At 45.6% G+C, this 19,561-nt stretch overlaps 1 protein-coding gene across 1 annotated transcript in view; it reads right to left on the bottom strand.

The window, feature by feature from the left end:
* Positions 1–19,561, bottom strand: part of RYR3 (ryanodine receptor 3) — a 1,933,484-nt gene that overhangs the window by 1,291,730 nt on the left and 622,193 nt on the right. The window contains exon 13 of the mRNA XM_078661960.1: positions 2,247–2,436. Within this exon, the coding sequence (XP_078518086.1) occupies positions 2,247–2,436 (190 nt within the window). The remainder of the gene's footprint in view (positions 1–2,246; positions 2,437–19,561) is intronic.

Below are 19,561 nucleotides of genomic sequence, written 5' to 3'. Positions count from 1 at the left end.
AAGCGGGCCCTCACAGTGATATAGGATGCTCCCTCTGTCACACCCCTAACACAGGGGATAATTGCCATGGGTCCCAGTAGTTCAGGGGGTGCCACAAGGGGGTTGGTTTAGATGGGGACCTAGCGGGATCGCTAAAAAGTCTCGACAGTCATGCTCACCTGCAGGCCACGCACCCTCTTACAGATATCCCTTGACATCCAGCGAATGAAGCTTCGTCTCTTCAGTTGTAGAGGGTTATAGAAAATAATTAGGCAGGCATACATATTCATTCTGATGAAATTATGGGAGTATTTTGCGTATAAATTTAGGATTGGTTGGGAGGTTGACCCTCTCCTTAAGAAAGAGAGGTACAGTTCCAGTATTAAAAAAGCCTGAATAATTAGGCAGGCATACACATTCATTCTGATGAAATGATGGGAGTATTTTGCGTATAAATTTAGGATTGGTTGGGAGGTTGACCCTCTCCTTAAGAAAGAGAAGGTACAGTTCCAGTATTGAAAAAGCCTGAATTTTGTCTGCACGTCTGGCTGAGGTAATTGCTAACCCTGGGCGTAGTTCGTGAAGTAGAGCTATACGAGTGCAAGCTGTCGTTTTCTGCCGCTCAATCAGATTTTTACTCGAGCCACAGCTTTCTCAACGCGGACTGGTAGTTTCTCATCGCGAGAGGTCGCTAGCATACGCGACCACTCGTAATGAGAAACCTGACCTCCCGCGTTGAGAATCTCGCCGGGAGGTTTATTTTCCACGCTCGCAATCGCCAACTTGATGTTGCTGATCGCGAACGAGTGTTCCAAAGGGGTCGCAAAATGCGAGGCTCATGAATATTAATAAGCCACTGGCAATTTGCGACCCCATTGGGAATGGTTGGCCCACCCATGGATGGTGGCCTGCTGGGCTCAGCGGACCTCCATTGTTGGGCACTACTTTTAAATAAAGCAGGTTTTTTTTTAAAAATGCATCCCGTTTAAAAATAAGAATAAAATAAGAAACATTTGCGTTTCAATTTTTTTACCAAGCATTGCCAAAGGGGAACGGGTCCCCTGGAGACCCCTTCCCATTGACGAATGCTTTACCACTTACTTGAGGTAGGTGGTAAATTTCGACTGTTTTGCGACCGCAATTGCAGTCGCAAAACATTCATACATAGGGCTCAGACTCGCTATTAGGAAGGGACGCCCTTGAAACGCCCCTTCTTAATAGCGAGTCGCAAATCCTAATTAGCGAGCTGCAAATAAATTGTGACTCGTTAATTATGGTTTGTACATGGCCCTTAGGTATTTTTGCATGCGCAAACGGGTTGCAAACCCTTTGGCGCATGCAAAAAAAGTCGTACATCTGGCCCTAAAGCCTTTTCAGTGATAACAGACTACCTCTGGCAGAATTAAGGGGTGATGAATCAATGTGGTCACGTTTAGAGGTGGCTCTAAGCAAAAACAAGCCAGTGAGGACATGTCTTCAAATTGGAATAACAAGAGAATGAAGTCTATCAATTCCAGGTTGATTCTTAGCTATGTGGTGGTAAACCAATTTTGTAAGTAGGATTTTAGAATGAGGATGTCATCAACGCTTGATACTTTTTAAGTAAAGTGTCATGAGGGCACCACAGACGTCCTCAACACAATTGTCAGTGGTTAATCAGTGTTGGGGCTAATATTGGTTCCTGAGGTTACTACACTTAGCAATATTTTTGGGTCAGAGATTGTATTACTTAGTCTACCTAGCTGTTCATGTTTGTCTAGGAAAGGGAAGAACCATTTGAGGACTGTGTTATTAAGGCAATTGGAAGTTTCGCAGAGGTTTAATAGTCTCATGTTATCAACAGTGTCAAAAACGTAGGAGAGCTCAAGCGAAAAAGAGATAAGAATCACTCTTGTTCAATATTTGGTGGATGTCTTCCAGTATTTTTGTTGTTGCTGCTGCGTTGTGGAAACCAGATTGCTTAGCAGACAGTAGGTTTTTAATACTGAATTTTCCGAGTCTGTGTTGTAAACTTGAATACCTTCCAGCGTCTAAATTAAGAAAACATTCTCACTGCATATTGATGGCACAAACAGTGCAGCAGGCCATTAATAGTAAAACTTCATCAAAAGTAAGATAAAAACACATTGTGTAAATATGCTGAGGTGGCATGTTAGAATAGGGCCAATCTTTCCCTTGCAATGTAGCCCTTTTAAAAGATTATTCTGATGATGGGACTTCGAAAAGGATCCTATAATGGCGACAGAATATTTTGATATGTTCATTACCTCCTCTTTGAAGAGGTTCTGTCTGTTTTTCAGTGAGCGCAGTTTGTTCTGCTTCTCCTCATGCTCAAGCTCTTCTTCAGGAGGCTGGAAATATGTGATCAGGTCCTCAAGTGTTTGGACCACCTCCTCGATAGGCAGGGTGATGTCGAGGGATGCCGTCTTATTGTTTCCAGTGAGAGAATCCAGATCCCTGAAAGTCACGAAACAAGACAAAGTATGATGTTATTTTAACAGAATTGGTGTCAGCAAAACACTAAATAAATCATTTTTCAAGGTCTGTTCCTATTTTTTGCTAGTTGTATTCATGGTAGAATATAGTTCGGAGAACCTCGTTTTTTATACACAACTAGCACATCTAAATATGACACATATTACTTGCTCCAAAAGCCTGCTTTAGGGTTGGGTGGTACCAAAAATGTCTCAGGTTAATGGAGGAAGTGTTAAATTAAGAGTAAAATCCACTAGTGATAATTCGTCCATCACAATATCATTAGTGCTCTGGGTGCTATTGTACCTTCCGATTCTAGTTGGACCTCCAAAATTACTTGCTCAACTGCTTTTTCTGGCACTTTCCAGAGATGGTCAAGAATCTGACAAAAAAAGTCCAACACAGGATATTACTATCTGTGAGAAATGCTGAGGCACAAAACAAAACATTATGATCAGACAGTGACCACTTGACTTTCTCATCATAGTCTTAAGAGGGTTTGGTACTTTTGTACTGAACGAGGGACCTATTGCAGTGACGCCAAATGAGGAGACAACTCCTCAGTTACAAGCCCCATATGCTTCCTGTGAGCTTACAAGGTGTTAGGCAGTTTGGATTTGGTTTGAGATTACAATATGCTGTCTCAAACCACACATCTGACAGAAGCTGTGGACCTCCTGTTTGTTCCATTGCTCACTTATCTTCCATATCTGAAATGTATCATGAGTTCCTCACTATTTTTGAGTAAACACAAAAAGAATTGGCACCTCACCAGCCATTTGATTGTTCCTTTGACCTTGTGGCAGACGTCTTTGTTCCATTTGGTCAAATTTTTCCCTGTCTCTTTTTCAGGCCCGGACTGGCCGTAGCGGGCACGGGGCAATCCCCTGGTGCGCCGCTCGGGTGGGGGACGGTGTGGGCCGATTTTGTTACAGGGCCGTTTTTTCAGCATAGCTGCAAAATCGGCCCTGTAACAAAATCGGTCAAAAACCGGTCCTGGCAAAGAGCTCGAAGCTACCCCCCCCCCCTCCCCCCCTGGGAGGATGGGGGGGGGGGGGGCGAGCAATTTGCCAAGGCCGGTTTTGGTTCCCAGTCCGGCCCTGCTCTTTTTGAGAAAACAGCTTTAAATGAATGGATTAACTGTACAATCTAAGTTGTGTGCAGGCTCATCATAACCTTTTGTTACTCAAAACGATTCTACCGAACTACAGCCCTGTATAGGTTATTGTGGGCTCAATTAAGTCACAATCATTGACAGGTATCCTCTGGCCCTAATATGGTATATCCTAGAAGGTGTCAAGGGTGCAAAGACTATGATCGATCTGACAGGAGAATATCATCTTATCAGAATACGATCAGAAGACTAATGAAAGACTTCCTTTAGGACAAGTTTCTGGCACTATAAATGTGAAGTCTTGCATTTCGGCCTTTGTCGCGGCCTGGCAGGGTTCCAACACTTCATGAATGCTATCTTCTCAGATCTTTTTCTCATTTTGGGGTTGTCTACCGTGATAACATTCTGGCGTTTTCTGAAGGCTCTGAAGACCATCCTAATACTGCTGAAGAAGTTCTACTTCTCATTAAGGCAGCATAAGCTGTTTTGGAAAAAACTCTGTGGAATTTTTGGGTTATGTTCTTTCTGCGGAAGGTCTTGCCATGAACTCCTGAAAAGCGAAAGCCATATTAAAGTGGCCAAACCCATCTTCTGTCAGAGAGACTGAGAGTTTCCATGGCCTGGCACACTATTATCGTAAGCTCATTTGTAGCTTTTTGGAGATCGCATCACCAATTACTGATTTTTTAAGAAAGAACAGAACTTTCAAATGGATACCTCCAGCTACTCACGTTTAAAAAAAATGGATTTTGCAACAACCTCCAAACCCCCCATCTTTGAAACTGATGAAGCTGAATGAGTTATTGGAGAAGTTTTATCCAAGAAGGACCAGATGGAATGGAGTATCCTATTGCATATTATTCTCAGATGTTTTCATCCAGCAGAACTTAATTACTCTGTACTAGAAAAAAGAAATCTTTGCTAGAAAGGAAGTGTTTTAGAATGGAGACATTTCTTTCCAGGAGCTCAATTCCAGGAAACCGTTTGCACAGATCATCAAAATCTCCAAATTGTGCAACAAGCAGAGTGCAGGAATAGTAAACAAGCGAGATGGATCTTTTCCTTTCAGCAATTTAACTTCACAATCACTTAATTCCTGGAACTTATATTACTGTGTGTTGGACTACTTACCTAGTGAAAGGATTCTTCCTCCTCAGTACTTCTTATCTACAGTGATATCTACTTTCTTAGATCAGTTCAGTCTAAGAACTAAAGGATTTCATTTTTACCAATTTTATAATTTCTATCCTTCTCATGTCAAAAGTCTTAATGGATTAATCTTTTATCATGAAAAAGTATTCATTCTCTCTCAGGGATCTTCAGGTAATCTCATTCATTCTCACTCAGGGATCTTCAGGTAATCTCATGAAATATTTGTTCATGATACCTTCCCATTATAGCTGTGGTTTCTCTAAGTACTGTCTTTAGCCGGTTGCACATTGTCTCCCACAAAATAACCAATTTAGCATGAGATATATCATTACTCTTTGATCTGGACATTAAGGAAGAAATTCCACTGAACAATTGTTAAAGAAGACATTTTTGTGGTTAACCCTCCATCAAGATGTTTCTGCCTATATAGCCTCCTATAAGATCTGCGCTCAAAATAAATGCGAAAACCAGAAGAAAGTTGGCTATTCATTAAGCCCTGAATTACTGATAACAGCTTGGGAAATTATCTCCACGGACTTTAAAAAAAATTTATTTATTGGTTTTCAAAAACAGTAAATTATGATTCATACAAAATACTGATCGCGTATATTGCAATAGACAAAGAACATGACCATCAGGTGAATCAATTGGAATGCCACATAATATGAACCAATGCAAGTGGCCAACATGACCGCACAACAATACATATATTTTGATAGTTAATAATCTATGCAATGATTGGGAACAAAAGATTTTCAGTAAATCACTATGATGCATCATATAGTAAAAGATCAGGCAGGAGCGTATATTCAGAGATTAATTTTAAGAATTGGGGGAAAGAATCTGGCCTTGATCAGGACGGCTTGTCATTTAACTTTGGGACAACCTGAAGTAGTATGGTGTTCCATTCTGTTAACTCTGTTGGTGTCTTCTGGTGAACTCGTGGAATATATATCACGGAATCTACAGATGGTGCCCATTTGTAAAGGTCAAGCCTCCATTTATAAATTTCAGGCACATATATCGATTTTTAGTTGATAGCTACAGCACGCTAACCATCATCAGCACCAAGTCAACTAATTTGCATTCATTTTGTCTGGATAAGGACAATGTATAAAGCAGTAGACAGATGTTAGGATCTAGCAACTGTTGTCTACTTGTCCAGGGCGGAAGTAGATCCATGACTTCTGCCGAATAGATTCCAATAGTCCAGCAAACCCATTATCACATAGGTAAATATAGTTTTGGAATCTGCACCTCAGGTGCATGTGTCAGGGGCAGCTGGGAATAATCTACGTAGCATAGCAGGGGCTAAATCTGTGCAATGAACATAACTAAATTATAGGAATTTCAGTGGGCATTCCTGGAGGCCTATTTGAGTGCATTCGTGCAATCCATATCAGTGAAATTATCTCCACAGACCTTATAGTGGAACAACCTATATCAAAAGGATCCCTCTGCACAGAGTTAAAAGAGCATTGAGTTCTGGATTACACCCCAAGCCATAGACAGACAGAATGATTGAATCAAACCTAGGTAGAATTTCTATAACGTTATAGTTTTGCCTCCCATGTTCCTGCAACATCACATGTGAATGAAGTTTTACTCATTAGAGTCTGTAGCCAGTTTTTATGTGCAGGGAATTCTACAGGGGTTTGATGTTTTTTATGTAATTAATCTGCCTATATCAATTTCACCTCATACCTTGAGTTTTAATTTTCCCTTCCTTACTTAGGAGTCGGCTGCCCAAGGCAACATGAAGGCAGATTCCTTCCTGTTCCTTTATGTCACTCCCTGGATAACTGAACTGAGTTTTTCATTGCACTGCAATTATGATTTTGCCCACTTATTGGATTCATTTAGTTCTTCTTGTGTTCCAGCCTTATGTCTTGATCGTGCTGTTCCTGCGCTCCACCACATTCTGTTGACAGGCCCAAAGTATTTAGACGATTGGCTCTGGTTTACAGTTTTTTCCCCTTTTTTCTGCATATACTTCCTGGGCAACTGCTGGCTACCAGTTGCACCTTTGAGCCTGAAGTTGTTGCTGGAGGTGGTAGGCCATTTCTTCACACCATGGTTGAGTTGAAGTCATCGCCCTGAAAGCCTGCCCTTGGGATTCTCTTCAGTAATGAGGTACACCCCAAAACTTCCATAGCAGACACACAGCCCTTACATTGCTGCTCACAATTCTTGCCTCCTATGCCCATGATTGAGCCAGCTGCAAAGGGTTGGGTTGGCACACTAGGGGACAGGAAGAGCTAGGCCAGTGGTTGTCGATTGCTAATTTAGGCTAGTGCTATTTTATTTATTTATTTATAAAGTTTTGTATAGCGCGAACATGACTCAGGTGGGAATCAGAGCGCTTTACAATTTGGAGGGGTAGGAAATAATAAAGGGAAGCGTCATTTAAGTATGCAAGCAAGAACAATGACAGAGGGGGTATCAAAGAACATCAAATTTAGCTAATACAATAGTGTACTGGGAGAAGAACAAACATTACTTATGTGAGTATAGCACAGACAACTCTGGGCTTCACTATTTGTTATCCAATGCCGTAAGTGATCAGGGGGTGGTGAGTAAAACAGACGAGCCATGGCCAGTTAAGGCACCAACTTTTTGATTTGCGCTATATAACTACATGTACATTTACATTTACATTTACATTAGGAATATTTGTACTTCCTTTTTGAAAGAAGCCGTGGAGGAGATTATGCAGACTTCCGGTGGGAGAGAGTTCCAAATCTCCGGGCAGAGCCTGAGAAAGCTCTGCAACTTGTTCTCTTTTTGTGAAAAAACTGTGTTTCAAGAGGAAAGAGGAACAATAGTTACTTACCTGTAATCTGTGGTTCTCCAGTATTGGTGTCTTTCATAGATTCACATGCCTGAATCATTCCCTGTCGTCGGAGTGGGAGTCCCACGGTACATAAAAAAGCAATAATATGCCTATAAGAAACCAAAAACCGTGGTAATAACCAACCAGGAAGTAAAGTAGTTCTAAGCTACAGTGCAAAAAACTTCCACACCTATGACTATCCTAGTCATTTTGTATAGACCAAACTGCAGCCAATCAGGCGACAGCACCCACTAGAATGTCCTCCCCAGAGGCTCAGGCTCTCAGATTTTTTCGCACAGGAGTGAAAGCAACATAATCGCCTGAAAGAGCCTCTGAGGGGAGGTGGGCGGGTGCATGTTGTAGGAGAGTGGGGTCTGCTTTCCTATGGTCACCCCACTTTTTGCTTTTTGCTTCACTGGTTTTCCGCTGTAATGTGGCTGTGGGCCTGCTAATCAGACCCACAGCCCAGCTGTTCTCTCTCTAAATTCATACCATGTACTTTAGGTACATCACCAATTGGGAAATGGGTCACTCCTGTGAGTTCCTGTACAGTGTACCATAGGTAACCAGGGCATAGGTGCACCCAAGGCCTACCAGGGGCTGAAGCATATCTTATGCCACCCCTGGCTGGCCATCCAAACTGACACAACTGGCTGATCATTCAGCTGGGGCAAGGTCGTGTAATCACCCCTTGCTTAGGTGTAGTATTCCTATACCTACCATTATATATAGACACATATATACCTATAAGTCACTCCTATGGCAGGCCTTAACAATCCTGAAGGCAGAGTGCTTGGTTTTATGTGAGATGAGGCTCTAGCATGAGCTGAACATGTCTGCAGCTTTCGGAACCATAACCTTATAGCTGTTGTATGATATAGCCATACCATATACTCTTAAGTGCATTATAATCCTCGCGGTGAAATGCTAACTCTGGTTTGGCTTTATCAAAACATTTCGTGTAAGGTGTAATACACTTTGCAATACTACCCCCTCGCCAGTTCTGGCGACGGGGGTAGCATTCCACCCTTCTAGAGGGAGAAGACATGTTGTTCCTGTTAATCCCGGTTAAAGTTAACCAGAGCCTCAGCATCACAAAATGGATGCTGCTGCCACAGACACAAGTCTGACCTCCTGCTGCTGGGAGTCCTTCCAGCGAGGGAGGCTTGGACAATAGGTTTCCTGTCTTGGGAGTTGCTAACACCACCCCAGACAGGCCATAGTGTATTGGGGCAGGGAGGGCTGAATGAAATGAGACACTGCCTGGCACACAAGGTGTACCATGCATAGCCCCGTTCAAACCAGTTGCTGGGGCACTCCAGCCCCAGCTCTGGCGCGAAACTGGACAGAGGGAAAGGAGTGTAACCACCCTCTTCCCTGGTCCCACCCATAGGAGGGACCTAGCAGGTAATCCAGCCCCTCAGATTAGTATATAGGTAGGAGCTGAGTCAAGAGACTTTAGATTTATCCTGAACTGAAACTTGAAACGAAACTCTGGACCTTCGACATTCTTCTGCAACTAGAAGACTGAAGAATTTCCCTTGTGGTCAAGGAGTGACCACCCTGTGCAAACAGGCACCATCCAGCGATCTGCGGTTTACTTTGTCGACGCTCATGCCGGAGCCGGAGCACAGAGTCCGACAAGAGCCAGACTTCCAGACTTCTTTGACCCCGATCCACAGCCCCAGCAAAGCTGAGAGCCGTGGAGGCGACGAGAGACCTGGGACCGGCCATCTTGAATAACCTGCACTTTGCTACTTGTGCAGCTTCTGAGGCATCCTTGAAGTTGTGCATTGGGGATTGAGAAGCCCCAGCCCCAAGCACCTTCTGCACTGACGCACAGCCCTCCACACTCCACGAGTGCCGCGTGGGGCCTGCTGGCGTTTTTGTGCTTGACGCATCTGTCCGGTTACTTGCCCGTTGGCTAGTGGCCTCTGTGACGACGAACCTTCAAATCTGAACCACCTGCCTGGTTGCTCCAGGTGGGCCCCTGCTTCCCTGCAAAGGAGAAGCCCCATAGACCTTGCTGGTCTAACTAGAAGCAAATATTCCATTCCTGCGTGGGTTGCATTTGCCAAGGCCTGTTGACTCCAATCCGGAAGCCCACGCCGCCAACAGCGAGATCCTTTGTGGGACAGTCCGTATCCGGCTCCTGGTTGTCATCGACACCTCCTGGTCTACGTGGCTGCAGAGTCAAGGTTCACGACATCACCTGATTGCTTCGCGACATCACCTGGTTCCTTCCTGGTCACTGGCTAGTGACCCAGACTCTGTCCCCTCTGCTTCCAGGTACTCTTCATCCTTGATCCGCCCTTGGATCCAACCGGACACTTCTCTCCTGGTCACCTGCAGCATCTTTTTACAGGTCTCCATAGGAATCAGCGACGAAACCCGACACAACTTGACACCTATGCACCCGGCTCCTGTGGGTGAGGTAACGCGGGCACTCCACTGCTCCTGTAGGTATTAACTATCCTAGTGTCCTAGTTTTCAGTGGCTTTCTCCTAGTACATCCGGAAGTGTCCTAAAAGAACTAGTTTCTAACTCTTACGTTCCCATTGTTTCCCTATAGTAACTCACATGTGTAAATAGACACTGCACACGCATCCCGTGGGCCTCCTGCTCCCTAACTCTTGTTAGCTCAGCGTAGCCCCAGCGATTCCCTAGGCCCTAGGCCTATCCTGTGTTCGTGACGTGGTTCTTATACCACTATCTTAGTATATGGTTTTACGTGCCCCTAGGGCCCTACTGTATATTGTGCAACTTATTGTATGATAATTAAGTATCTTGTTATGTGCTTTAGCCTCTGACCTCATAAAGAGTTCAGAGGGGTTGTGTTTATAATAAATACATATATATTTTATATGTAACCTGTGTGGTGTCCTTTCATTTGGTATTCAAGGGGTTACATATGGTAAAGCAGCTTGCTTCACATGCTCTCTGAAGTTTTAGCCTAAGGCTGCTTTGTCCATGCTATCACTAGGATAGCTGGTCTGTAAGGTTGACTTTCCAACCATCATCTTAAGGGTTGTTTGGACTGGTGCAAGGTGCTCACTAGAATAGTGAACATCATATACCAGGCCAACTTCTCACATTGGTGTGCAGCGGTTGGGATAAGAGCTTGCTGTTGTTTTACCAATTGTAATCTTATTAAGATATCATTTGAAAGATCACATTAGGTACCTATAGGTACATATAACAAGACATATAATACTTAAGTTCTACTGAACTTAGCTGTTGTAGACCAAAGGGCTTAGCACACCCTGACTACAACTCCTAGAGATGTTTAGTAGGTAACACTTAGTGTAGGTAGGTGCACACACCACACCTCACTAGATCATGTCTTTGAGAGCAGAACCAAGTGGATCTCTCCCAGTGGAGGTAGATCCTTTAAGGATACCTTCCAGATATGACACCCTTAATTTTCATGAGTTGAGGCACTTGTGCACAACTAGAAGATTAAAACAGGGTTCCAACCCTACCCTCAAGCACCTGATAGAACTCATGGAAGAGTATGATGTTCAGAAAGCCTCTAGTTCAGCCCCCTCAGGTAATGCAGATGAGGTACTACCCTCAACAGAAGATGCCCCTGACCCTACTGTCATAGATGATGAGGAGGATGTGGAGGAGGAAGATTCTGAGGAAGAGGTAGGCAGCCAGGTTCAAGTTAGGAGACTTAGCCTGGCTAACCTAAGCCTACATGGGGCTGAGGATGGGCTAGCCCAATTCAGGCCTCTAAGTGGACTTAATCAGAGGTATAGGAGAGAAGGTCCCACTCCAGGGACTCTCTCCACTCTAATACTTATAGGCACTCTAATGGCTCTGCTCAGAGGGGAATTACTTCTCCTCAGAGGAGAGAACATCAGGCAAGAATGAAGGAGGTCAATCTGAGGATCCAGAGGGAGGAAACTGCCCTCTCCAAGGAGAGAATTGCCCTTGCTAGAGAGCAAAAGTTAAGTGGGTTAGAACCCACTGGTGGTAGAAATATCCCTAAGGATAAAGACAGGTCCTATGACAATAGACACCTGAATAAGAGTGTGCCCCCTACAAAGTTGGGGATGATATCCACAAATGGATAACTGCTTTGGAGAGGGCCTGCAAAGTACAGCAGGTACTCCAAAGTCAGTGGGCAGCAATCTTGTGGCATCCTTTTCAGAAAAAGGAAGAGACAAGCTCCTCACAGGTAGTCATGATGATGCTAACAACTACTCTGTCCTGAAGAGTGCTCTGATTGATGGGTTTGGCCTAACCACTGAACAGTACAGGTTGATGTTCAGAGATACACAGAAGACACAGACTCAGGACTGGACTGATTTTGTTGATTGTGCCACTAAGGCTATGGAAGGCTGGTTGCTGGGAAGTAATGTTAAGGAATATACAGGATTGTAGAATTTGATCATGATAGAACAAATACTTAACAATTGTCAGAACCATTTGTTGCCTCAAACAAAAAGGAGGTACCCTTAGAACCAATAAGAGACAGGGTATATACAGTAAATTAGAACAAGAGCACGTCCCAAACATAGACCCCCAAAAGTTTTTTGTGAGCCAAGTTACCGTCTGCCACAGTATAACTATGGGAGGCAGTTGTCTACTGTTAACTAGAAAAGGTACAAGTTAATGCAGTCCTGCAAACCCAAAATACAAAGGATATACACAATCATAAGTGGAACAAAAACTGTGAGTTTCAGTGTGTTAAAAATATGAAGAACAATTCATTAAAAACATAAGAAATGTATTAAAACGTTACACAGTCCAAGACATTATCTTAGTATCAATACATAGATCAACAAATTCATAAAAGACAATCATAAAAAACCAAAAAAGTCGACGCGGCATTTCGGTGCTTTGAAAAGATGAGACACCTTCTTCAGGACGGTTTTTATCTCTCAATTCTTTAGAGACTAGGGTGAAAGTTACACACAGCAGTAGAGAGTGTATGACACCCTGGTCATTGCAATTCGAGATACGAGGATGGTGTGAGTCTATTAAACATCCACCTGTGAATGAAGTTTTCTTTGCTTAGTAATGAAGACTGTACCCTGGGTGACCACCGTTTAATGGCATCAATGTCAAACCAATTTTGATCCCTCTGTTAAGGTATCTGTTAGTATGTTCCCATCGTGGAGTCTTGCGTGTAAACAAACTTCCAAATCATTGGAAAACACAGAGGCTTTATTCCTTTACCTCCTCACTGGTTCTGGCTTTTATTTCCATGGATAATGTGAGGTCTGGCATACACTAGGCCTTAAACAAGTAGGACGGCCTCCCTGTCACCGGATATTCTCAGGAAGCTGATTGTGAGACACCTGAAGGAACTGTCCTAGAAAGAACTTGAACCTGACCAGGTTGAGTTTCTTGGGACAGGGGGACCTTCAAGGGCAGACTTGAGGCAGGCACAGTTAGACTGCCCCTCTCTTGAACCCCTCAGACAGCAAGCTGCTTCTGAGGCTGCTGGGAATGCTACAGGTACCCACAGAGTTTACTGGGATGAAGGACTCCTTTATTCAGAGGCTAGAGACCCCAAGCCTGGTGCTTCCAGGAGGTTGGTCAGACCTCTGGCATTTAGGGGTTTCCTTCTTACCTTAGCCCATGATATTCCCTTAGCAGGACATCTAGGCCAGAACAAAACTTGGGACAGGCTTGTCCCTCACTTTCACTGGCCCCATATGTCAGAAGATACCAAGGAGTTTTGGCGCTCCTGTGTGACCTGCCAAGCCAATGGCAAATCAGGTGGCACAACAAAGGCCCCCCTGATACCACTACCTGTGGTGGGGGTACCCTTTGAAAGAGTAGGGATTGACATTGTTGGACCAATGGATCCCCAAACAGCCTCTGGGCACAGATTTATACTCGTGGTAGTGGATCATGCCACCAGGTATCCAGAAGCTATTCCCCTAAGGACCACAACAGCACCTGTTGTGGCAAGAGCCCTCCTGGGAGTTTTTTCAAGAGTGGGCTTTCCAAAGGAGGTTGTCTCAGATAGAGGTGCAAACTTCATGTCTGGGTATCTAACTGCAATGTGGAAGGAGTGTGGTGTAAATTACAAATTCACTACACCCTACCATCCACAGTGCAATGGCCTTGTTGAAAGGGTTTACCTGAAAAGCTTAGGCAAAGATGGGACATACTTCTACCCTGCCTTCTGTTTGCTTACAGAGAGGTCCCACGAAAGGGGGTTGGCTACAGCCCTTATGAACTTTTGTTTGGGCATCCTGTAAGGGGACCCCTATGTCTGGTGAAGGAGGGATGGGAGTTACCTCTCAAAAAGCCTAAATAAGACATAGTGGACTATGTACTTGGTCTCCGCTCCAGGATGGCTGAGTATATAAAGAAGGCTTCTAAAAACCTTGAGGCTAGCCAAGAACTTCAAAAAGCTTGGCATGACCAAAAGGCTGTGCTGACTGTGTACCAGCCAGGACAGAAGTTGTGGGTGCTGGAGCCAGTGGCCCCAGCAGCACTCCAAGACAAATGGCCTGGACCAACACAATTGTTTAGTAAAAGGGAGAGGTCACCTACCTCGGGGACCTTGGAACTCCCAGGAGCCCCCACAGGGAGCTCCATGTCAACAGACTCAAAGCATATGTTGACAAGCCAGACATGGGCTTGCTCATGGCTACAGATGAGGGGCAGGAGGAAGAGAGTGACCCTCTCCCAGACCTGCTGACTCAGAACCCTGATGATGGTTCAGTTGATGGTGTGGCCTTAGCTGGCAGCCTCACTGACCAGCAGCAACAGGACTGCAGACAAGTTCTACAGTCCTTCAGACAAATGTTTTCCTTGACCCCTAGTCAGACAAACTGGTGCACCCATGAGGTGGACACTGGTGACAGTCTACCTGTGAAGAATAACATCTACAGGCAGCCTGGCCATGTCAGGGATTGTATTAAGACAGAAGTACAGCAAATGTTGGAGCTGGGAGTTATTGAGCCCTCAGAGAGCCCCTGGGCCAGTCCAGTAGTCCTTGTGCCAAAACCTCACACCCAAGATGATAAGAGAGAGTTTGTGTGGACTACAGAGGTCTCAATGCTGTCACTAGGACAGATGCCCACCCAATTCCAAGGGCAGAAGAGCCCATTGACAGATTGGCTTCTGCCAAGTTTTTGAGCACATTTGACCTGACAGCAGGCTACTGGCAAATCAGGTTAGCTGAGGATGCAAAAACCAAACCTGCTTTCTCAACCCCAGGAGGTCATTACCAATTTGTGGTGACGCCCTTTGGCTTGAAGAATGCACCTGCCACTTTCCAAAGGTTGGTGAACCAGGTCCTCACTGGGTTGGATGACTTTTGTGCAGCTTATCTAGATTATATTGCTGTCTTGAGCTCCACCTGGGAGGATCACCTGATCCACCTGAAGAAGGATTTGGAGGCCCTGCAGAAGGCAGGACTAACTATCAAGGCCACTAAGTGCCAGATAGGGCAGAGTAAGGTTGTGTACCTGGGCCACCTTGTAGGTGGGGGTCTGGTTCAACCACTGGAGAGTAAGATCCAGACCATAAAGGACAGGGCTCCTCCAACCACCCAGACACAGGTCAGAGCTTTCTTGGGCCTGTCTGGTTATTACAGAAAGTTCGTTAAGAAACATGGGTCCATTGTGACACCACTTAATGACTTGACCTCAAAGAAGATGCCAAAGAAAGTTCAGTGGACAGTAAGCTGTCGAAAGGCAATTGATGACCTGAAGAAGGCCATGTGCTCTGCACCTATTCTGAAGAGTCCTGATTACTCCAAAGAGTTCATTGTCCAAACAGATGCTTCTGAGTTGGGGTTGGGAGCTGTACTTTCACAACTGGATGTAGATGGTCAAGACCAGCCCATTGCTTTTATTAGCAGAAGGCTGACCCCTAGAGAGAAACGTTGGTGAGCTATTGAGAGGGAGGCCTTTTCTGTGGTTTGGGGCCTGAAGAAGCTGAAGCCATACTTGTTTGGCACTCACTTCAAAATTCAGACAGACCATAAGCCCCTCTTGTGGCTAAATCAGATGAAGGGTGAAAATCCCAAACTGCTCAGGTGGTCCATTACCCTACAGGGGATGGACTTTACAGTGGAACACAGACCAGGGACTGACCATGGCAATGCAGATGGTCTCTCCAGGTATTTCCACTTAGAACATGAAGACACAACTGGTCAAGGTTAGTCTAATGTCCCTGCGTTTGAAAGGGGGGGTTATGTAGGAGAATAGGGTCTGCTTTCCTATGGTCACCCCACTTTTTTCTTTTTTTTTATATATAGACACATATATACCTATAAGTCACTCCTATGGCAGGCCTTGACAATCCTGAAGGCAGAGTGCTTGGTTTTATGTGAGATGAGGTTCTATTATGAGCTGGGCCTGTCTGCAGCTTTCGGAACCATGTCCTTATAGCTGTTCTATGATATAACCATACCATATACTCTTAAGTGCATTATAATCCTCGCGGTTAAATGCTAACTCTGGTTTGGCTTTATCAAAACATGTCGTGTAAGGTGTCATATGCTTTGGAATACTACCCCCTCATCAGTTCTGGCGACGGGGGTAGCATTCCACCTTTCTAGAGGGAGAAGACATGTTGTTCCTGTTAATCCCGGTTACAGTTAACCAGAGCCTCAGCATCACAAAATGGATGCTGCTGCCACAGACACAAGTCTGACCTCCTGCTGCTGGGAGTCCTTCCAGCGAGGGAGGCTTGGACAATAGGTTTACTGTCTTGGGAGGTGCTAACACCACCCCAGACAGGCCATAGTGTATTGGGGCAGGGAAGGCTGAATGAAATGAGACACTGCCTGGGGCACACAAGGTGTCCCATGCATAGCCCAGTTCAAACCAGTTGCTGGGGCACTCCAGCCCCAGCTCTGGCGCGAAACTGGACAATGGGAAAGGGGTGTAACCACCCCCTTCCCTGGTCCCACCCATAGGAGGGACCTAGCAGGTAATCCAGTCCCTCAGATTAGTATATAGGTAGGAGCTGAGTCAAGAGACTTTAGATTTATCCTGAACTGAAACTTGAAACGAAACTCTGGACCTTCAACATTCTACTTCAAATAGAAGACTGAAGAATCTCCCTTGTGGTCAAGGAGTGACCACCCTGTACAAACAGGCACCATCCAGCGATCTGCGCTTTACTTTGTCAACGCTCCCGCCAGAGCCCGAGCACAGAGTCTGACAAGAGCCAGACTTCCAGACTTCTTTGACCCCGATCCACAGCCCCAGCAAAGCTGAGACCCGTGGAGGCGACGAGAGACGTGGGACCGGCCATCTTGAATAACCTGCACTTTGCTACTTGTGCAGCTTCTGAGGCATCCTCGAAGTTGTGCATTGGGGATTGAGAAGGCCCAGCCCTGAGCACCTTCTGCACCGACGCACAGCCCTCCACACTCCACGAATGCTGCGTGGGGCCTGCTGGTGTTTTTGTGCTCAACACTTCTGTCCGGTTACTTGCCCGTTGGCTAGTGGCCTCTGTGATGACGAACCTTCGAATCTGAACTGCCTGCCTGGTATATCCAGGTAGGCCCCTGCTTCCCTGCAAAGGAGAAGCCCCATAGACCTTGCTGGTCTAACTCGAAGCGAATATTCCATTCCTGAGTGGGTTGCATTTGCCAATGCCTGTTTACTCCAATCCGGAAGCCGACGCCACCAACAGCGAGATCCTTCGTGGGACGGTCCGTAGCTAGCTCCTGCTTGTCGTCGACACCTCCTGGTCCACGTGACTGTTGAGTCAAGCTTCACAACATCACCTGATTGCTTCGCGACATCGCCTGGTTCCTTCCTGGTTCCTTCCTGGTCACTGGCTAGTGACCCAGACTCTGTCCCCTCTGCTTTCAGGTGCTCTTCATCCTCGATCCGCCCTTGGATCCAACCGGACACTTCTCCCCTGGTCGCCTGCAGCATCTTTTTACAGGTCTCCATTGGAATCAGCGACGAAACCTGACACAACTTGACACCTATGCACCCGGCTCCTGTGGGTGAGGTAACGTGGGCACTCCGGTGCTCCTGTAGGTATTAACTATCCTAGTGTCATAGTTTTCAGTGGCTTTCTCTTAGTACATCCGGAAGTGTCCTTAAATAACTAGTTTCTAACTCATATGTTCCCATTGTTTCCCTATGGTAACTCGCGTGTGTGAATAGACACTGCACACGCATCCCGTGGGCCTCCTGCTCCCTAACTCTTGTTAGCGCAGCGTAGCCCCAGCGATTCCCTAGGCCCTAGGCCTATCCAGTGTTCGTGACGTGGTTCTTATACCACTATTTCAGTATATGGTTTTACGTGCCCCTAGGGCCCTACTGTATATTGTGCAACTTATTGTATGATAATTAAGTATCTTGTTATGTGCTTTAGCCTCTGACCTCATAAAGAGTTCAGAGGGTTTGTGTTTATACTAAATACATATATAATTTATATATAACCTATGTGGTGTCCTTTCATTTGGTATTCAAGGGGATACAAATGGTAAAACAGCTTGCTTCAAATGCTCTCTGAAGTTTTAGCCTAAGACTGCTTTGTCCATGCTACCACTAGGATAGCTGATCTATAAGGTTGACTTTACAACCATCACCATAAGGGTTGTTCGGACTGGTGCAAGGTGCTCACTAGAATAGTGAACATCATATACCAGGCCAACTTCTCACACATGTGAATCTATGAAAGACAAACCAAAGGAAATGATGGACGGAGCGTTGACAATACAAGCACTCACCCCCAGTCAACTGATCTGGGTTTAATCCATCACCGTTCTTTAGCCCACTCTGCCACCCCAGTTCAGACATGGCCATATGCAAATCAGTCTGACCCTGTGCCTCATGGAAACAGTCCAGCCCGAACTGCCGAGCCATGCCTTCCCTGGACCGAAAACAAGCTACCGAGAACCAGTTTCTGGCATTTCAGCTGTCTTCAGCCCGGCTTGCTGGAATCCAGTGGCAAAGTGAGCAAGGGACTCACGTCTGAGCATACCCTGCCAACTTATGGCAAACAAAGAAAGACCAAAGGAAATGATGGACGGAGCGTTGACAATACAAGCACTCACCCCCAGTCAACTGATCTGGGTTTAATCCATCACCGTTCTTTAGCCCACTCTGCCACCCCAGTTCAGACATGGCAATATGCAAATCAGTCTGACCCTGTGCCTCATGGGAACAGTCCAGCCCGAACTGCCAAGCCATGCCTTCCCTGGACAGGAAACAAGCTACCGAGAACCGGTTTCTGGCATTTCAGCCGTCTTCAGCCCGGCTTGCTGGAATCCAGTGGCAAAGTGAGCAAGAGACTCACGTCTGAGCATACCCTGCCAACTTATGGCGAACAAAGAAAAACCAAAGGAAATGATGGACGGAGCGTTGACGAACAAGTTACTTACCTTCGGTAACGCTTTTTCTGGTAGATACTATATCTGCCTGTGGATTCCTCACCTTGTGAATATCCCCTTGCGTCAGCAACATTCGGAAATTGTTTTTGTAGCTTCGCGCCGACGTGGATCCGGACGTCACAGAGGCACGGCATCGCACGCAACTCCGCTGACATCACCGACGCCTATAATAGGCCCACGCCGGCGTGATGACATCAGTTCCGCCCTTTTTTCCGTGCCTTCGAGGCACACGGACGGACCGATGACAGTAGACATATACACAGTATACGCAGTATAGAAATCAAGGTAACACACACAGTGTGAAGCAAATGCAATAAAACATTTGAAATAAACAAATCCTTGACCATAAAATAATACATTACAGAAACTTCTGGCATAGAAGAGTGGACAACGGGGAGGCGGGTGGGTCAGTGAGGAATCCACAGGCAGATATAGTATCTACCAGAAAAAGCATTACCGAAGGTAAGTAACTTGTTCTTCTGATAGATACATCTGCCGTGTGGATTCCTCACCTTGTGAATAGAGTCCCACAGCAGTCCCCACTCCCGGAGGAGGGTGTCCACTCTTCTAGACCAGGAAATCCTGGAGGACAGAGCGTGCAAAATGACCGTCCCTCCTCACTTCGGAATCCAAGCAGTAATGCTTCGCGAAAGTGTGGAGGGAAGACCAA

The sequence above is a fragment of the Lissotriton helveticus genome, chromosome 9 (genome assembly GCF_964261635.1).
Source record: "Lissotriton helveticus chromosome 9, aLisHel1.1, whole genome shotgun sequence".
Taxonomy (NCBI): Eukaryota; Metazoa; Chordata; class Amphibia; order Caudata; family Salamandridae; genus Lissotriton; species Lissotriton helveticus.
The sequence above is the reverse complement of the archived record's forward strand: the minus strand, read 5'-3'. Positions and strand labels throughout refer to the sequence as shown.